This window comes from Chamaea fasciata, unplaced genomic scaffold (assembly GCF_029207755.1).
Source record: "Chamaea fasciata isolate MVZ Bird 193981 ecotype frontalis unplaced genomic scaffold, bChaFas1.0.hap1 SCAF_12, whole genome shotgun sequence".
Classification (NCBI taxonomy): domain Eukaryota; kingdom Metazoa; phylum Chordata; class Aves; order Passeriformes; family Sylviidae; genus Chamaea; species Chamaea fasciata.
In genome coordinates, this window is record NW_027094097.1 from 21,873,417 (window position 1) to 21,892,994 (window position 19,578).

At 50.8% G+C, this 19,578-nt stretch overlaps 1 protein-coding gene across 1 annotated transcript in view; it reads left to right on the top strand.

Annotated features, from left to right (window-relative positions):
- Nucleotides 1–256: 256 nt before the first annotated feature.
- Nucleotides 257–19,578, top strand: part of LOC136296109 (hydrocephalus-inducing protein homolog) — a 120,878-nt gene continuing 101,556 nt past the window's right edge. Inside the window, 10 exon segments of the mRNA XM_066194941.1 lie at nt 257–322; nt 3,965–4,201; nt 6,009–6,125; nt 7,550–7,749; nt 11,109–11,230; nt 12,533–12,737; nt 14,561–14,642; nt 15,900–15,999; nt 17,242–17,360; nt 18,543–18,766. Of these exon segments, the coding sequence (XP_066051038.1) occupies nt 257–322; nt 3,965–4,201; nt 6,009–6,125; nt 7,550–7,749; nt 11,109–11,230; nt 12,533–12,737; nt 14,561–14,642; nt 15,900–15,999; nt 17,242–17,360; nt 18,543–18,766 (1,472 nt within the window).

Here is a 19,578-nt window from a genome sequence, read left to right on the forward strand (position 1 = left end):
TTTGATTTTTTTTTTTTACTCTTTCTTGCCTGCTTTCTGTAACAGAGAACAGAACTACAGAGCCTTGGACGGCTGTCAGCAGTCTACATAAGTCCAAGGCTGATAGAGTTCGGCAGGATCCCAGTGCTAAGGCCTAATTCACAAGCTTTTGGCCTCTTCAACGAAGGTCTCGTCGATTTAGACTTCAGGCTAGAGATTGTAAGTATCTGTGGGGCCGTTTTCCAGGGAAATTGACTGGTTGACATTACAAGCTGCCATGACGTGGTTTTTATATGCATCGGCCTGTGTGAGAGGAAGCAAGATATTCCAAGATTCCATCTGGGTGAGGCAAAAGGAACCTGGCTCTGGAGTGGTTTTAGCTGGGGCACTCCTCAGTGAAATCAGGTGCAGAGATGTTGGAGCAGAAATTCGTCTGGATTGTGTTGACGAGTTCTCCCATAATTTTATGGAAGGTCTTTAGCTGTGTGTGTCACGGTTTTTGAGCTCTGAGATCAAGAGAAACCTGTGGTCCTTTGCTCCTCGGAGAGCATGGGTTTCCCTGTGCTTTCCCTGTGCCATCTACATTTGCTTTGTGCCAAACTGCTGTTCATGGTAGAGAAGAGGGTGTGAGGTCTGTCCTCAGACTGCTGGTGGGGAGACAATTTTCACACCTGCTGTGGGTCAGGCCAGTTGGGCTGTCCACACAAAGACATGTGTGGGGGTTGTGCACCCCCCCAGCCTGTGGTCTCTGTGCCTTTGAAGAGCATCTTTGGGGACCGGCTGCAGAGAATGGCTGTTTAATATGTGAAGGCTGCATAGGGCAGAGGAGCTGGGGCTGCTCCCCTGGCAGGGAGAGCAGGGCTGCTGCAGCCAGGAAGGGCTTGTAGGCTGGGCCTGGGGCTGGGTGGGATGTCTGCTGGAGGGGGAGATCTCTGAGGGGCTTGAGGTCTGTTCTTCTCCATGCTGGGTGTGTTGAACTTGGAGCTGGTTAAAACCTGATCCTGTGGACTTGTTTGTGTCTGTGGATAAAGCATCAGGCCATGTGGGAAAGTCCAGCCACAGCCTCCTGAGCCAAGGAGGAGGGGCATGATTTTTCCTCTTGCTGCTTTTCCTGCAGTTTGGGGGATAAATGTAACCTTAAAGTGAGGGATTTTTCCAGGACAGCTTTCTCGAACTACACAATGAAATTCTGCCTTCCACCTCTTCAGGGAGCAATGCACCTTGGCTGGGTGGGCCTGGTGTGTAAAGGATGGGCTTCATGTGCTCGTTCCAGGGCTGGACCTGCAGAGCTGTGTCTGTACAGCTGTGCTGGTGCGGGGCCTTTCCTCCCTCCTTTGGGCAGCTTCCAGCTCTCTTGGCCAATCTGTGAAGCCCATGAGAAACCAGAGGACACGAGTTCTTAGGAAGAGTGGGCCATGCCCACTGAGCACATGTCATCCAGTTTTCCCTCTGCTTCCTTCTTTCCTGCTCTGCCATAACCATTTAGAGGTGACTTTTCCAAAGCAGAAGGCCCTGGGGCACCTCTCTACAGCGGATGATCAGTGGGAAGTGAGGGCCTCGGTCCTTTAGGGGACGTTGAAAAGCATTGAGGGCCTCTTGGGAAAGGATAGTTTGTGTTGGGGTTTTGCTCAACTGGTTTTGCGGAGATATTCTTCAGGCTCTCAGCAGTGTCCTCCAGCTGTGTGGTTTCTGGAGTGGGATTTGAGCCGTCATGACTTCCTCTGGCCCTGAGCCTTTGTGAGAAGCCAGGAGAGAGAAAGCAGCTTTCCTTGGCACACACTCCAGAGAAGGACTGGGGAAGGAACACTCTCCTGAGGATAAGCGTCCCTTGGGTTGGGCAAAACTGGGTTAATTAGGTGAGAGTCTGTTAAAGGAGGGGAAAATACAGGTTGTGTAAGCTCTGCTGTTCCCCAATACTGCAGCTTAAATTTAGGGAAATTAGGCCTTTAGGATTTTTATCCTCCCCTCTTTAGTCTTCTCCTTTTCTTACACCCCATAAGAGACCAGGGTGTATGGTTTCCATCCTAAATGCACATTATGCGTGTCTTACAGGCTTGTAAACCTCACTGCTATGTTATTGAACCCAGGGAAGGAGTGATCCCCGCCAGGGGTGATGTTCATGTGACTGTCACAGCAACCCTGGATGACACTGGGGTTTTTGCTGATGCTCTCCAGCTGTTCATTGGGAACAGACTTTGGACCACCTCCACCCTCCTGGCTTTTGGCACTGGCACCACAATTGTCACAGACAAACCACTTGCCCCGGAGCTCAACTTGGGATACCAATTCAGGTAGGAGATCTCCCACTCCCACCTCTCCTTCTGTCTCAACAAGGAGCAGTTTTGCTGTAGTCCTTCAGGCACGATCTTCTTCAGTGTTCAAAGACCCTGACTCCTTCCCTGAAGGCAGAGATACCTTTAGAGACATGTGATGGCCAGTTGAGCGTTGCTAGGTACCCTCAAAAACCACTGAAAGAGAAACCAGTTGCTCAATTGCCACTGAATTGCCTTCAGTTCTAACACATCTATGTCCTCACTTGGTCAAGTAATGATCTCGCAGGCTCCCCCAGAACAAAAGGTTCCCAAAATGGCGCCTGGATGAGGCGGGCCCTCCGTGTGGCTGCGGGACCAAGGGAAGATGGCATCGCACCCTTCCCTTCCAAAATGGCACCTGCCAGGCAAGCAGGGGCCCTGGGAACAAAGAGACGGGAGGGTGACAATCCCCCTGGGAAGGCAGGAGCCCGCAGAGCAGTTCCAGAGGCAGATGGAAACTTGCTGGTTTGTGTGGGGCCTGCAGTGCCGCTGCCAACGCTTCCTCACGCTGCTCGTGGGCTCTGCTGCTGCCCTGCCTGCCCAGGACTGATGCTTGTGCGGGAGGCCAGAATGTTAGGGTGCCCTCTCAGGTGCATCACCTCTGGGTTTGACCGGCAGCCTCAGGATGGCCTAAAATATTAGCGAGGCAGCATGATCAGAGGTGTTTGAAAAGCAAAACTGTTTTAATTAAGGTGAAAATAAGAAGCCATGCAGAAAAAAGAGAAAAAGCTGTGCCGAGTGCAAGGAGGACCTTTGCACTTGCTACAACACCCCAGAAATGCCCTGAGGATCTTCCTCTATTCTCTTAAGCATGTAACAATCCAGGCCGGATTCTTGGCATCCTGCCCAATAGAAATAGGAATAGGGCTTGAGGCACAGTCTCAAAGATCCAAGGGCTGCGTCCGTCCTGGCACAAGGCCAAAAAAGGTATCAAAACCTCTGGTTTTTACCTCATGAGTGAAACAAAGAATGGAACCCAAATCCTTCCCTTAAATGGAAGCCTCCTTGCCACTGTGGGGCTGCAAACCCTACCAGGTGAGGTACACTTCTACACAGGACCTTGCTCATTTTTCCGTTGCCAGCAGAGTTTGCAAAGTTCACTTCAAAACAGTTTCTGATTGCGAAATGAAGTTTCTACAAATGACCACCAGTGCAAAACCAAAGCTTCTATGAACGAGAGAGCCCCTGCTCCCCTGGTTTCCTCTCCTAGAGCAGACAGATGATTTCTAGCAGCTTGCTGGGATCGTCCAGAAACTTCCTCCGCGCTGGCTTTTAAAAATGCCTGCAATCATACCCCCTCACACAAGGGCCTCAGGTGCAGGATCTCAAAGATTCAATAACAGTTTCGGGTGCAGATTAATGCAAAATACAGTAACAGTATGAATCACCCCAGAACACACATTTTGGAGGAAAACACCAGATCCTGTTAGCCTGGCCTGGAAAATGCTACATTACCATTAGAAACATATTCCTCCTTGCAATAACGACATCAGAAGGGCAGCTTATCAGACACTGTTCCCGGTCCACATTAAGAGCTGCAAATGAAGACGGTCTCCAAGCTATTAACAGCTCAGAATCCTCATTGGGAGCAATCTGATGACCAGGACAATAGCTTCTCCCATACTATTTTCCATTCTGGTTGGTCTTCTAGCCTCCTTCCCTGTGCTCGTCAGTTCAGACTAACAGATGGGGGCCACCACTTCCATCAGCTCTTCTGGAAGGTGGAATGTAACAGGCCAGCTGGGAAGGAGGGCCAGAGCACCTCAGCCCACAGTAGCCCCAAGGCCAAACGTGATTCCCAGAGGCGCAAACGTACGGCCCCCGTGTTTGGGCTGGAGCCGCTGTCAATGGACCTGAAGCCAGGAGAGTCTGTGGACTTGGTGCTGCCAGGCTTCTCCCGCAAGGCGCAGGTGAGGTCCCCACCACGGGCTGAGCTGGGGAAGCATCAGATCCCCTCCCCTGGGCTTGTTCCACAGTCCCTTGACATTTGCCTGGGGAAATGAGCCTGTTTGGCTCCCTTTGTGCAGCTCACAGTCAAAGCTCAGGGGCTGAGTCGTCTACGCTTTCTGCTGGAATCACTATCATTAGTGGCACTGGCACGGCAGGAAATGTTCTGAAACAGCCCTGGAATCAGATTGATGTAGCAGAAGCAGTAGGAGGCCTTTAGGTGCCACTTCAGGCTCCTGCTAAGCTTCATCCAGCTCTGCTCAGGTTTTCCAAAAGCAGCATGGTGCTCTGCTTTCCCTTTGGAGAACCACAGCACATCCAAAGCCATGTGCTCCTGTTTTGCAGTTTCCCAAGAGAGCTGAGAGGGAAAAAGTTGAAAAACGTCAGCAGTCGTGTTGGACTCTAAAGGGGAAAACTGAGACCATTTGAATTTCAGTCAGGGAAACATTTTCTTAAATGAGGCTTGTGCCAAGAGTGGGCTGGTGGGAAGAGACAGGAGGGAGTCAAAATCATCTGGTTTAGACTTTTTGAGAGCATTTTGGTGCTCAGGGGTTGATATCTATGTGTTGAAAATGCATGTTTGCTGTGTCTGTGTATCCCAGAGAGCAGAACTTGGCCTGCTGGCTGCAAGCGGGAATGCCCAGCAGCCCAGCTTGCCTGCACAGGCAGCAAGAACCCCTGGAGAGCCAAGGTTGGCTTTTAATACTGAAACCACACTGTGAGTCAGTGCTGGTCATGTTTTGAAATATTCCCCCCGCAGGCCCGGCCCCCCTCCCCAGGGCTAGCTCTGGAGAGGCTTTGGAGGAATATCTCCAAAGGGACAGGACAAAAGATTTCAAAAGAGGCTCTTACCCCCAGATTATTCCAAGTCGTTTATTCCTCAAAGGGGTCCAGGGGCCGAAAGAGAGAGAACAAAGAAATCCAGGGGTCTTATCTAGTCTCCTATTTTGGGAGGGTCCTGGCATTCAGCCAATTAGGTGTGGACATGTAGGGAGGAAATTCCAGAAGGGTCAAAAGGCGAGAGACCATTCCCCTAAAGAATTGCAAGGTTTCTCCAGGAGGAAAATGCCTTTGAAGCCCACAGTCAACAGGCACAACCTGTCTGTGTTTCCATCACTTTCGGGGAGGTGATTGCTGTAATCAGTTGATGATTCTTCCTTGCTGCTTTACTGGCGCTTTAAATTCTCTTTGTCATCTCCCTTTTTTAGGGATTGCTGTGTTCCTTCTTTTGCTTTTCAGGTTTGCATTTGTTCCCAGTAAGGCCACAGTGTTTGGTCTCCTCTCTTGCTGCTCTGCCTGCATGACTGTATCCCCCAGAACTGCCCTATCCAAAGCTGACCTGCTAGAAAGGAATTTCTTCCTCCCCGCAGGAGAATGTGCTGTTATGCTTTCAGGTAGCCCATTCCCTCCGTGGAACACGACTGCATAGCTGTGTGCAGGCAGAAATCAGCAGGTTTTTGGCCCTGTTGAATATGCAGATGATTTGGTTCAGGTGCTCTTGTCTCCATCCTGCCGGTGCTGACCTGCTCGGCCCTTCCTTCCCACCAGGCACTGCCCTACTGCCCCTGGCCAAAATGCTGGAGCCAGACAGAAGGGATTCAAGTTCACCCTTGGGAATTCTGTGCCTGTACCTCCACAGCAGAAAGGGCTTTGGAAAAGGGGTCAAGGAAGGACGTCACCAGGGCATGGACAGGTCTCCTCTTGTCCTGTTTCCTCAAGTGGCAAAATCATGGTTCCATGTCTTTCCTGCAGAATCTTCAGGGGGTGCAGGTCTCCATGGAGAGCTCACCTTACTTCCAGCTGGCGGGCCCCAGTGATGCATGCCGTGCCGTGCCAGGAGGCGCCATTACCGATGTGCACGTCCACTTCACTCCTGACGAGAACAAGGTGAGACTGGAGGAGCCAAAACACAGAATTATCTCCAAAGCCATTGTTGTCCCTGCACTCTGGGTACAGCCCATGCTGTGAGCTTGGCTCCAGGCCGTGGGCAGGCAGCCTGCAGCCAGTCCCAGCTTGGCATGTGCTGTCAGGCCCTGCACCCAGGCCTGACAGGCCCTGCTTCCCCTCGCTGCACATTCCTCTGAGCATTCCCAAGGGAAGAAAGATGCCCAGGGAACAGTAGGCAAACGGTAGAGGGGTGTTGATAGATGTCTGGCCATCTCTAGGTATAGTGGAAGGGGTTTCGTTATTCTGCAAAGTACTAGAGGAACAAAGAGGTCAGAGAGCTTTCCGCCTTCCTGACGGGCAACAGCTTCCCTGCCTCACCCGGGGCTGGAGCAAGGACGGGGCTTTTTCACACCCTCTGTTCTCCAGCCTTGCGGCTGTGCTGTCCCAGAGCACAGCTGACCATGATACGGCTGCAAGGCCAGGGCAGAGGATGTGCTGTGCCCGTGGGCCCAGCCTGGCACAGGCACACTGAGCTCTAGGTGCCCTTAGTCAGCAGGAGCTTGGTGAGCTGCAGGGGACTTGGACACCTGCCTGAAAGAGCTCGTGTAGGGCAGGTACAGCCTGCAGGCAGGCAGACCTGTGGGCCCAGAGCCGGTGGCAGCGACACTGCTGCGGCTCTGTCTTCATGCCTGTCACTGTGGCTGCTCTGTCAGCTGGCGCCCATTCCATGCCAATTGTGCTTTTGCGTGCAAGTTTGAACACCAGTGCCGAGGCCCTGGCAAGTCTGCTCTCAGCGCTGTGATCTGGAGGCTCGTTCATACAGAGGGGTTTAGGACATGGCATGGAAGGGAGGAGGCCTTGCAGGGAAACAAAGAGAGGCTCTTTGCAACAGCATCCTGCTACCTCTTAGCACTGTTCTTCTCGTGACTTGGTTGGAGAGGCAAAATTAGAGGGGAGTTCTGAGCAAACAGATATTTCTACACCAGGCCAGAGGTCCAGGATCTCTTTGGGTGCAGCTGTTCTCTCAGTTTCCTTTTGCTGCTTAGATTCAGTTTAACACTTTGTCCTATTCTCAATCCGTGGGAATATAGTAACCTAAGGAGGAATGTCCTGTGTTCCCTAGCTCCATGTTCCTTAGAAGGGACTTAGGAATTATTTAACATCATTAAAATTGAGAGTAAAAATTATGGTGGCCCTGGGCACTTGTCTGTATGACCCAAGTGACACAAGAGCTTAATGCCACTGAGATAGGTTTTGCAAAGTGCACTGCTGCCTTTAAAATGTGAGATATTAGTAGAACTTATTGTTCATTTGGGGGTGGAATAGGTAAATTGATACCCTTGAAGGGATATAGGAAATGGCTTTTCTTCTGCCATGGAGATGGCACCAAATGACCTGTGCTGAGACAGTTTCTTTTCCTGCAGGTTTATTCCCATGAGCTCGTCTGCGTCAGTGGAGAGGAAAGGATAGTTGTGCCAATTCGGGCCATCCCTGCCCGAGCTATCCTGGACTTCCCAGACGAGCTGGACTTCTCAAAGTGTCCGGTCAAGGGCAGCACCCGCAAGAGTCTGCTGATTCAGAATTGTGGTAGTGTGGCAGCTCATTACCAGCTGGGCACCGAGAGGTGAGGCAGCTCATCTGTCCTTGTGCAAAACACCTTTGGGGGATAACAGAGTTGGGAAAGAACAACAAAAGGAACCAGAGCATGGGAGCTGCTGCCCTGCGTCGCCGGCTGGAAATGGGCAGGATGGATGGCATCTGCTCTTGCTTTCAGTGTTCTTAGCAGGATGCAGCCTTTGAGCTTTCTCTGCCCCAGATTTCCTGGGGGGTGCTGGAACATGTTAGTTGCTGGCTTGCGCCCTCCTGAGCACAAGCAGCTTCTGAAATGGGTACTCACCACTGTCAGCCAAACAGACCCATTCTCTGGGAGGACACAGGCACATGGCTTTCCAGTGGTGCCTGCATCAGATGCCCAACATGAGCTGTGTTGCAGGCAGCCGGTGCAGTTCCTGTTACTTAAAGCTGATCTGATTTCCCTTGTCAGCTGAGGGCATCAGTCCCCTCTTCTGTTCCACGATGAACCTTTGAAAGCCGGTTTAAAATTTCAAACACGTGCTTTAAATCTCTGAATAAGGTCGTGCCCCCTTTCATTGAGATCTCATTTTATATATTCTGAAGTTCCTGTGTTTCTGCTGTTTTTTCATTTTGGTTTGTGTTAAATGTTTGCCAAAAGATCATGAATTCTTCATTGGGAACTTTCATAAATGTCAAGCTCCTCCAAGGCCTATCAATACACCACATGCCCATAGGCATAGGCACAGGTGTATTAGAAACATGAGACATTTAGTGACTATGTGAAAAGCAATTGGGCTGATTTAGAAGATAAAAGTATAGAATAACTTTCTCTAGAGGGGACCTCTGGAAATTGTCCGAGCAAATACGCTGCTCAAAGCAAGACCAGTGTCCGGGGATTGCAAGGGGCCATTGGGAGATCTGGAGTTGTCTTTAGATGCCATACAAGGAAACAAACATACAAATGGACTAGTTAAAAAGCCGAAGACGACCTATTAAAACCCCTCCATGACCTTATCTTTTCTGCCTGTCGGGTGCAGTAGTGATTCATTGAAAGGGTAGATCTAACAGGATGAGAACTATCTTAAGGAACAGCTGACAATTAACTCACTATATTGCTCTAATCAAGCCATAAAAGGCCAAAATTTATCCTGCCAGCCCCATCTCTTGGCAGTGGTTTTCATTTGGTTATTATAGCGTCAGGGATGTCTCCTTCACAGTCCTTCTTATCTGTGGGCTCAGGGAACAGCTTAGTGATGTTGACTGAAATTCAGAGGAGTTAAGTTTAACTGTAGAGCTTGTGTCCTTGGGTCTTGGGGAGCCAGGTCTATATGAGAGATGACTGCTCCAGCAGGAACAGGGGAGTCTGGTGGGTACAGCCTGGGGTGGGATGTAGGAGATGCAAGGGCTGATTTGCACTCAGTTTTTCAGCCCTGACAACTGAAACTTGGCTGGATCCTCTTCTCCTGGTAATTTGAAAATAAGAAGATATCTTCTTTCTCACGCAACCCCTGAGGTCACTCCCAGGAGTGTTATTCGCATCCTGCCATCTGAGGGCAGGAGTATGTAACATGGGGCAGGAGTGGGAAGGGAAGGGAAGGGAAGGGAAGGGAAGGGAAGGGAAGGGAAGGGAAGGGAAGGGAAGGGAAGGGAAGGGAAGGGAAGGGAAGGGAAGGGAAGGGAAGGGAAGGGAAGGGAAGGGAAGGGAAGGGAAGGGAAGGGAAGGGAAGGGAAGGGAAGGGAAGGGAAGGGAAGGGAAGGGAAGGGAAGGGAAGGGAAGGGAAGGGAAGGGAAGGGAAGGGAAGGGAAGGGAAGGGAAGGGAAGGGAAGGGAAGGGAAGGGAAGGGAAGGGAAGGGAAGGGAAGGGAAGGGGAGTGCTGAAGTGTGGCCAGGGACTCCCTTAACTGGCAGCTTCTCTTTCTGGCAAAATTCCTGACAAAACAATAAGAAAAAAATCCTGTGCCTTGCCCACACCAGGCACCGATCCCCCAAGCCCCAGCAGAGACCTGCAGCAGTGCTGGCTCACCCTCGGGGCAGATGTGGGAGCTCGTACAGTAATCGGGCTCCGGGGCTGCTGGGGCCTTGTCTTTCCTCCTCTCTCCCCAAAGTCTCACATCCAGCACATAAACATTGCTGGCCCAAGGCTTCTCCATCAGCCACTAGTGATGTTCTCACTAGTGGTAATGGAGCAGGTCAGGCCCATAACTGCAGCAATAGGTCCTTAGTGAGCAGAACCTGAAGCAAGTTCATCAGCTGTCACTACTGACATGAATGAAATTCCGCTTGCCAGATGTTCTCTATATTTTTGTGTGTGATAAGTTCATCACCAAACTCCCCAGAACACCCTTTCTGTGCACAGATTGACCACCAGCAAAGCACTGAGGAACTTTTGTTTCCTCAGTGGGGCTGTGGAAGAGCACAAAGCCCAGCAACTTCTGGGCAGAAGCACATTTCACCTGAGCTGTCCCTGAGCATCAAAGCACGGAGTCTTGTGTTTGTCAGGCAAGAACTGTTCACCTGGTGACCAATCCTAATTGCTCCTGTTACATCCAAAGTGCACCAAGACATTTGCGTAATTATTTCCAACACATTGCGCAGAGCTTGTCTGGTGAGCCAAGCAAACAGTTACCAGCCTGGATGACAACCCAGGGCCCCAGACTGCACTGCTGGTAAATACACAAAACCCTCCTGTTCTGCCTCCTCGATGTGCTCCTGCTAATGGTGCTTCATATGGCTGGGATTGGATCCTTCAGATTGTAAATGGCATCCTCCTTTTGGGTCTTGTTTCCATGTCACTGTATTGCTCTAATCTGCATTTGCACTCTTTCAGAGTTTTGATTGCTCCTTTTTGTAGAGCAGCTTTCATTGAAATGCTGACAAAATGTGCTAATTCAGGATCTTTTCAAGGTAAAATAAACCAAAGAGCCACGCTGCAAATTCAACAGTAGTTATTCCGTGGTCTTCAAGAGAAAGTTCCTTCTCCCTGTCTGATTCCTAGGCTGTAATCTCACAAGAGAGATAGTGCCCTAACATTTGCATCTCTTGAGAGGAAGTTTATAGGTAGCAGGAAATGAGAAATTCCTGAGGCAGTCAGCGTCAAGTTATGCATGCAGATAGCTCTTAACTCTCTCTGTGCTTTTCACAAACCATTCTCTGATGGGATTGCTGGCAGTCAGAAGGCTGGATGCAGAGTATGGGGGAGATTAGGTCGTTTTATCCCACAGGATCTTCTGAGGGCTGGATCTCCTCAGAAGTGGGTCAGTAGCTGTTTCTGATCCTGGCTGTTCTGTCTGTCTTGGCCGTAGTTTGTTTGCTCCCTGCTTGCCCAAGTGAGCTGAAGTGACCTGCACTGCAGAAAGAATGTCATGGCCAGAATTCCCCCCAAGTCCTGATCCTCTCTTTGTGTTGCAGTCCTTTCTCCGTGGTTCCAGCCGAAGGAATTCTGGGCCCTGGTCACACCATGCAGGTGACAGTGGGATTTCACCCGCTGACGCGCGGTGACCATTTCGGGTCCCTGGTGGCGCGCTGCATAGGTGAGTGCTGGGCAACGCATGGGACACAGGACAGTTCTCCACCATCACTCCCTGTTCATCCCCCTCAATTCCCTCTAGATGTACCTCCTCTGTTCCAGCTCTGCCCCAAAGAAAACTGAAATAGCTGGTGTTTAAATGGTTGAAAAAGTGGATCCCCTCTAACAGGGCTGAGATTTTTGGAATTCTGTTTTGCTGGGTGTTGCAGAGTGGAGGAAGGAGGAACCCTGATTCTCCACTACTGTGTGGCTACGCCTGGGTGAAGTTTTATTTTACTCCTGGGCAGTGCTGTATGTGAGCTGCGAGGTCTCCATCAGACTCTCTCCAATGCAGTGTATTTCTTGCACACCTCTGTCCTGTATGCCGCTTCTCCACTGGCTTGTCACAGACCCTTTTACTATGTTGCCCTCTACACATCCATGCAGTTTTTGCCTAATAACATCTTCAGGCCCTCAAGTTCCTGTATGGTGACAAATCAAGACAAATTTTTCCTCGTCCCCATTTCCCAGGCCGTTCATGCTGTTGCAAACCTCTCACATCTCCCATTTGATTTCTAGACTGAGGAATCCCATTCAGACTTCATATAGAAGCTGCTCTGTACTTATTAATCTTTCCTTGTCCTTTTGTATTTAACCTGAAGTGCTCCATCTTGGTTTTTGAGATCAGGACAATATGAAATATTTCAAGACTGATGGGGCTGTGGGTTTGGACAGGAAGATGACGATGATGATGATTTTTATGGTGTTCATTTTGTAGTGGTTTGTCATATTGCAAAGCCAGGCTGGTTGTGTTTCCTCTCCTGTGTCCCCTCCTGCTGTGGGCTGTCACTTCACCTGTTCCTCTGGGTCTCCTTTTTCTGCCCACATGCCCCCAGGCGTATTTGCTTGTCAGCAACAAGGGATCCAAGGGATCAGGAGGGGCAGGAGTCTCGTGGGATGCGCAGGGGAGACCTCGGCAAGCCAGGATTGACCAGGGCTCCTCAGTGTCACCTGAAGGACTTTGATGCAGAAATCCCAGTGGTCTGAGTGGGTCACCTGAGCACATCTGACAAATCCCACTGTACATACTGTCACCTTGGGGCCAAATCTCTACAAACACCTTGGAAATAAGGTGGTTAAGGAGGTGCCCAGGACATCCTCACGCAGTACACACAGAGCTGTCAGGACGTGATAAATGTACTGATCCATGGAACTGCTAATACATTTAAAAGCTATGACACTTTCTTCCGTGACCTGTGGTTTGCTTTGTTCCTTGTGCTTCCATCAGCAACTGAGCTAGCTGAGCAAAGACTCTGCTTTGTTCCAGGTGAAGAAAGTTTCTTCACATTCCTTCGCGCAGAAGCTGCAGATGTCAACATTGGATTGAGCACATATTCCATGAAGGTTGAGAAGACTTTCATCACCACATCAAGCCACACAAGCATGTTCATCAGAAACAGGAGTAACATCACAGCCCACTTCCAGTGGAAGATGTTTCCTACTGAGGAAGCCGACAATGAAGAGAAGAGGAGGTTGGTTTGAAAGATACGTTTCAGTGAGATACATGGCCCAAGACTGAAACTAATGCATGGCCTCAGGGGCGTGTTGGTGATTTTGAATGGTTTAGGCCAAGTAAACCATCCCTGGCATTAGGGTGTGTGTCCCTGGGCTGCAGGAGCTCAGCACAGCATTCCAGTTCCATTTATACTCCAACCAAGGATGGCATTTTGGGAAGGAAAGGTTGATTGCAATGACTGGATTTCCTCAAGTTCTAATTGGGCTTTTGCCTCCCTAATCTTCTTCCTACATGACCTGGCAACATCCTTAAACGTTTCCTGAGTTGCCAGCCCCTCTTTGCAAAGGCAATACGCCCTCTTTTTTCCCCTTAGTTCCTTCCAAATCTCCTTGCCCATCCAGGCTCGTTGTCTTCCCTGTCAGCTCATCTTTCAGCACACAGGGACAGTCTGTTCCTGTGCCTTCAAGACTTCTTTCTTGAAGTATGTCCATCCTTCCTGGACCCCTTTGTTTGTAAAGGCTGCTCCCCAAGGTCCTCTCCAAAACAATCTCTTGAACAGGCCGAAGGCTGCCTTCCAGAAGACCAGAGTGGAAGTTTTGTTGATGCCCCTCCTTGTTTCACTGAATGTTGAAAACTCTGTTATTTCACAGTCACTGTACCCCCAGACAGTGGTGAACAGATGAAGTTCTTTTAGTTCTTAGGGAATCTCCTGGTGATATCCAGTACCTGGATCCCAGGGAGGCAGCAGGCTTCCCTGTGGAACGGATCCGCTCGATATACAGGGCCCTCATTTCCCCTTAGAAGGGATTCACTTACTACCACTACCCTTCTTTTCTTTGTAATACTTTTTTCCAATTACATTTATTTTCATGCCAGTTTGTGTCCTAGCCTGTCACCAGGACATTTTGTTTTTCCTTACTTCCAGTCTTAGGGATGGTGTTAGCTCTAAGGCCTACTCTCCTGCTGTCAGAGATGCTTTTGAGATCTCAGAGCAGAGAGGACTTTTTTTTATGAGAGGAGCTAGTGCAGGATCCTTTCCCTCTCTGGCCATTCTACTACCATGCACTGGGATGGGACCCAAAAAGCTCTGGATCCTGAAAAGATGATCTCTCCAGGAGTTTGCTGTCTGTCTCCTGCACCAAGAAGTCCCTTCCCCTCTCACAGCCTCTGTTTTCATGCATATAAAACCTTGGATGTCACTGAAGGGATGCGGTGCCTGAATTCATCAATTTCCTTTGGAAGTGCTCTGGGATGCTCTTGTGAAAGGCAGAGTAGGGAACAGGGCAGGTCCAAAATGGAAGAAACAAAGAGCGATGCTGGTAACACGTAACCACAACCCAGCTTCGTCTCCCTTTCCCAGGGAAGTCCTGCAGTGGGTGCTCCGTGATCTTTATCTGCTTCCCCCGAGCAGCTCAGTGGTAGGAAAAGCCAGCTGAGGTGGCTGGTGGATTCTCCCTCAGTTTTGGCAGAGGCTTTGAGGCAGGAGATTCTCTTGAGGGATGCTGGCTTTCCAAAGCTCTCCTGAGCTTGCAAGTGTGGAGTAAAGCTACCTGCTGAGCTTGTGCACAACAAGTTATCTTCTGATCCGATTGGGACCCTCGTGGCTTGGGGTCAGCCCTTGCTGGGGAGCTGCCGCTCCTCCCCAAGTGCTTTGCTCTCCCGCACTTCCGCTTCTCTCTGCAAATATATTAAATGACCTGCTGGCTTTGTCTCTCCCTGCGGCTGCAGGCAGTGTGATTTGCTGGAGCCACCACCAAAGGTCTGGATGGAAGACTTCATGGAGGAGAAAAAAATAAAGAAGGTGAAGGGCTTTTGTGAAAATCGCACCTCCCTCCTGAGCCAAAAGGTCCAGGAGGAGAAGGCAAAGTTGCAAGAAGACCCCCTGCTGTTCTCCAATGACTTTTTTTTCATTGAGCCAATGGTAAGTGATAGCTGAGAACCTCATTTTCCTCCTCTTCCTTCTCTTCCTTCTCTTTCTCCTCGTCCTCCTCCTCTTCCTTCTCCTCCTTCTCTTTCTCCTCGTCCTCCTCCTCTTCCTTCTCCTCCTTCTCCTCCTTCTCCTCCTCCTCCTCTTCCTCCTCCTCTTCCTCCTCCTCTTCCTTCTCCTCCTCCTCCTCCTCTTCCTCCTCCCGCCCACCCTACCCCCGCCCCTTCCCCCGGGTGCGGTCACTCAGCAGGTCCTCAGGTGGCTCGGTGTGCTCAGAGGGAGGACATGGAGTTTCTGGTGCGGCTGCAGAGCTCACTGCTGAAAGTATTTCTGCCCTGCAGGCTCAAGGCAGGGCTGGGAGCCTGACAAAGCTGAGCTCTGCTGCCAGGGCTCGAGCTCAGGGCACTCCGTGTCCTTGAAGTGTCCACAGGGAGCAGTTTTTGTAGGTAGGGGCTCCCCCGACACGTGCTGCTGCGTGGGGTTCAGCGGAGGGTGTTGGAGCAGTGCCAGTTCACGGATTGACCTGAAGCATGCAAGGGTTCGCTGGGAAAAGGAGGCCAAATTCAGCCCAAGGTTAATCGTAGAAATGCCTGTCCCTTCCTCTAACCACGACTCGCACTGTTTGTGAGTCTCCCAGTGTCATCTGTGAGCCTGGACACAAGGGTGGGAGGTTATAATGGGCATTTTGAGTTCTCTTGCACACGGGGACAGTAAACCTTTTCTTTTTCTGTTTATGCAAGCAAACGCCCATGTCCTCCCATCAGCCAGAGCCCTGATTCTGAGTATTGGCATTGTGAGAGATGATGAATGCCTGGTGTCTGCACAGTGCAAAATCCCTTCTCATCCTGGAGTAAATCCTAGAATAATCCCAACCTCTGCTTTCTTTGAAAAAAGGTTAAACTAATATTTTTCTTTCCAAGGAAGGGGATCGTGTTCTTGGTTACTCCTATGGCCCGTCTAAGGCCAAGAGCCACCAGTGCACAATGGCAGTTAGGTACCACTGTAGCTGACTGCAGCATGATGTGACCAGGAGCTTGTGTCAGAGCAGCAGGAACATTGTGGAGAGTGGGGGCTGATCAGCTGAGCATTGAGAGCGCCCAGTGGTGTGTTGAGCTGGGTTTAGAGTGTTTCCTTGGGCTCCTTATGTTGTTCGCTCATCACTGATGCTCTGAAGAAAGGCTTAGAGGAGTGGTTGAAAACAAGAAGTGTGAAGTTTGAAGATAAATCTTTTTCTGTCTCTTTCTGTTTCAGGAGGGAGAGATTGGGCCACGTTGTTCGGCTGAAATCAAGGTGACCTTTAAACCCCTGGAAGCACTGGAGTATCAGAGTGTGGCCTACTGTGACATCTCAGGTACAGCTCCTTTCCCCTGCTTCTCTCACCCACAGTGAAGCCATGGAGCAAGCCTGAGCCCACTGGGCTCCCATGTAACTGCTGGGAAGAGTTCCTGGTCAGCAGGGCAGTGCTGGCACATCCCCAGTGTCCCTGCAGCTTCCAGGGAGTTTCCCATGCAAGGCCAGGGCTCGGAACACCTGTGTCTGGATTGCTGATCCCAGAACAACCCAGGCAGTGCAGGGAGATGTTTTCATGGCACGGCTTTGCCAGCATTTCCTCAAAGGCCAAGCAGCTACAGAGCAGAACAGCTTTAGTGAACAAGCACTAAGCCCCTCTAGACCACTGGCCTCCAGGATGGGTCCATTTGACATGGATCCACCATCAGGCAGTCGCAGCTGAGTTAGAAATGTGCTCCCTGAGCCTGGATCACCTCCAGACACCACCAGGCCCGCGGAGGCGGAGCCCCGCTGAGCCCAGGGTGTTGGTAGAAGGACCACCCTTGGCCAGCACCTGCTTCTCTCCCTGTGTGGGAATTGTCACCTTGCAGCTCTCAGTCTGTGCAAACAGAACACAGTGCCGAGTGTCAGAAGTGGAGGACAGCAGTCCTGTGCTGCTGGGCCAGGTGGTTTGGCAGTTGTTGCCTGGCAGTTTGCCAGGTAGCAATTGCCAAAGTCTTCGTGAGCTTTGTGCCTTCAATGAATGGATTTCAAAGCTCCTCTAAGTGCATGGGGAGGAAACCCTAGAGTCATAGTATGTTAAGGATGGAACGGACCTCAAAGACTGTCTAGTGCCAAGGCCCCTGCCATGGGCAGGGACACCTCCCACTAGACCAGGTAGCTCCAAGCCCCATCCAGCCTGGCTTTGAACACTTTCAGGGCTGGAACCTCCACAACTCCCCTGGGGAACCTACTCCAGCGTCTCACCACCTCACAGTAAAAAAATTCTTCTCAATATCTAACCTAAATTTCCTTTCTTTCAATTTATACCTGTCACTCCTTGGCCTGTCGCTACAGGACACCAGAGATGTTTTAAACTCAGCAAACTGGTGGCTAAAATTGGAAACCAGCCCAAGGAATGGGTTAGAAATTGCAAGTCAGCCCCAGGGGATATCTCCTGAGGGAAGAGAAGGGTCCATATCTTCTGCTGCAGCATCAAGAGCTGGTTGCATGCAGCTCAGAATCAGGGTCTAGCATTGAGGCAGCCTGGAAAATCCAGTAGAACAGAGGGAATTATTGTACTGAAATGGACATCTCTCCCCAGGCCGTGAGAGCAGGCTGGCCCTGCACCTCAGAGGGGAAGGCCGCAGACCCTTGGTTGAACTCAGCTGTGATACCCTGAACCTTGGGGAAGTTTTTGTCAAAACCGCCCACACCCATGAGGTGAGCACCAGGGGTTGGGATGGATCCTGATGGCTCCTGAGGCAGCAGCAAGCCTGGTGGACCTGTGGAATTCCTGGCAACCTGGGCAGTTGTGAGCAGGGAATATCTGATGTACTGGTCAAATCTGGGCGGGGGGGGGAAGGGGGGGGGGGTCCAGAAAAATGTGTCTGTTGTTCATGAAGCCCCAGTCCCTTCTTTTGGGCAGCCTTCCATAGGGATCAGCTGGGAGGCTTCCTGCAAAACAACCCCTTTTGACCCAACGCTGGGTCAAAAAGCTGTTCAGAGGCTTTTGTGGCAGCACCAGACACAAGGCACCTTTGTACTGGGCTCTTCAGAAGCGGCTGGGACAAACTGGCTACATTTGAGCTTCAGTCCACCGCAAACAATTTTTAGTCAAGTGTCTCCTGCTCATTCCTGGAAGTCACAGGAAAGCCATCCAGCCTCCTGGCTCAGTGCAGGCCCTTGCAAAGGGCTTGAGGATTCTTTCCCTTGCTGTCCAATCCCTCACCACACTTCAGGCTTGGTGCATCTCTGGCTCTACAAAGAGAAAAGTGTTCCTGGGAATAAAGCAAAAGATTTTTCTACCTATTTGCCTCCCCCCTGTTGGGGGTCAAGTTTGCAAAAAAAAAAGAGAGAGCAACTGAAAGAGGCAGAAAACGAGGCACTACATCATGCCAGACACTTTCAGAAGTTTGGTTGTGGAAGGGAAAGACACGTTGAGTTTTCTTACCAAAAGATGGCGCTGTCTGTACATTTTGATGTTGATGCCTCCTTCTCAGTGTATTGTTTTCACGATATAGGAAAAGGTAAATGCGTAGATACGGTACTGCTGGAGCTGCGCTGACTGGGGCAGCAGCAGCTCTGTGGTGATTCACTACGCAGCTGCAATCACCCCACGTTGCTCTCAGGGCCAGGTCTGAATGAGCTTGGTGCTACTGACCAGAGGTGGACTGCTCTGTGTCCGTGGGATAACCCCAGGGTGACTCCAGTTATGTGGAGTTATGTGAGCTTCGCATGAAAACCCAAAGGCAGAACTTGTCCTGTTGTATTTTTTTGACTTCTGCCGTCCAGCAGCACAAAGCATCTTCTGCCTTTTCTGGGTGTTAATTGCGCCATTAGAAAATGACTCCCAAGAAGGGAAGATTTCACGTGTACTTGCATTTTGTTTTCTTGCTGCTGCAGGTGAAACTGATGAACAAAGGAGTTCTTGATGCTCCCTTCACCTATATCCCTTCAAACACGGAAGTGGGCTGCTGCTTCAAGTTTGTACCCGAGGAGGGCCTCATTGCACCAGGTGGGATCCAGACTATTCAGATCTCCTTGGATGCCGCCGTGTTGGGGCGGTTTGAGGAACCATTCCAGTTCCGTGTGGCTGGATCTCCTACGCCTGTGATCCTGACCATCGAGTAAGGACTCTGGGAGCTTACTCTGGGTGGGCACATCTGTAGCTGTCTCTGGGACATCCCCCACCTACCTCATTTTGGGGTCGGGCAGAGAAAAAAGATGTTTCCTGAGGTCTTAATCTCTGCTCTGATCCTGGCATTGCCTTAGTGTGGGGGTGCCTGCTGCCCCGTGTGGTACCCGGGAGCTGGAATGACTCCTCCCTGCAGGGATGTCCCTCTGCCTTGGGCCATGGCAGGCAGTGGCATGGATCAGCTTTGGGCAGTAGCTGCTCTGGGATGTCCCCCCTGAGCACCCAGCAAGGCCCCCAGGGCTTTGGAGATGGGCCAGCCTGGGTGATTCTCCACCAGCAGCAGTGTTTTGAAAAACTTCTGTTAATAATCCATCCCAAACGGGCAGCAGCAGCCTCAGCTCACCTCTCATGGCCATGCATGGAGGCAGGCTGTGCTCCGAGCTCCTGTGCAGAGTGCTCTGCTACCTCCTTTCCACAGCCAGGAAAAGGCTGATGTGGGAGACAGGGAACTGTGCAGCAGGAACCGTCCCATAATCCTGGCCCTGCAGAAGGGAGAAGGGGTGATGATGGGGGAGGCAGAGCTCAGTCCTCAGGACCACAGCAGCATGAGGGCTTGTCCCTGCTAGCCTGAGGCGTGTGCTGGTAGGATAACGTAGTGTAAGCAGGAAAGCTGATGCTGGCTGCTCTGGAGCTTTGGAGCTAGGCTGCTGCTGTTGGGAGGCACTGGATCAGGGCAATAAAGAAATGAAAGCAATCTGCAGTTGATTATACCAATAAGATAAGGGAGATGGATTAAAAAGAACA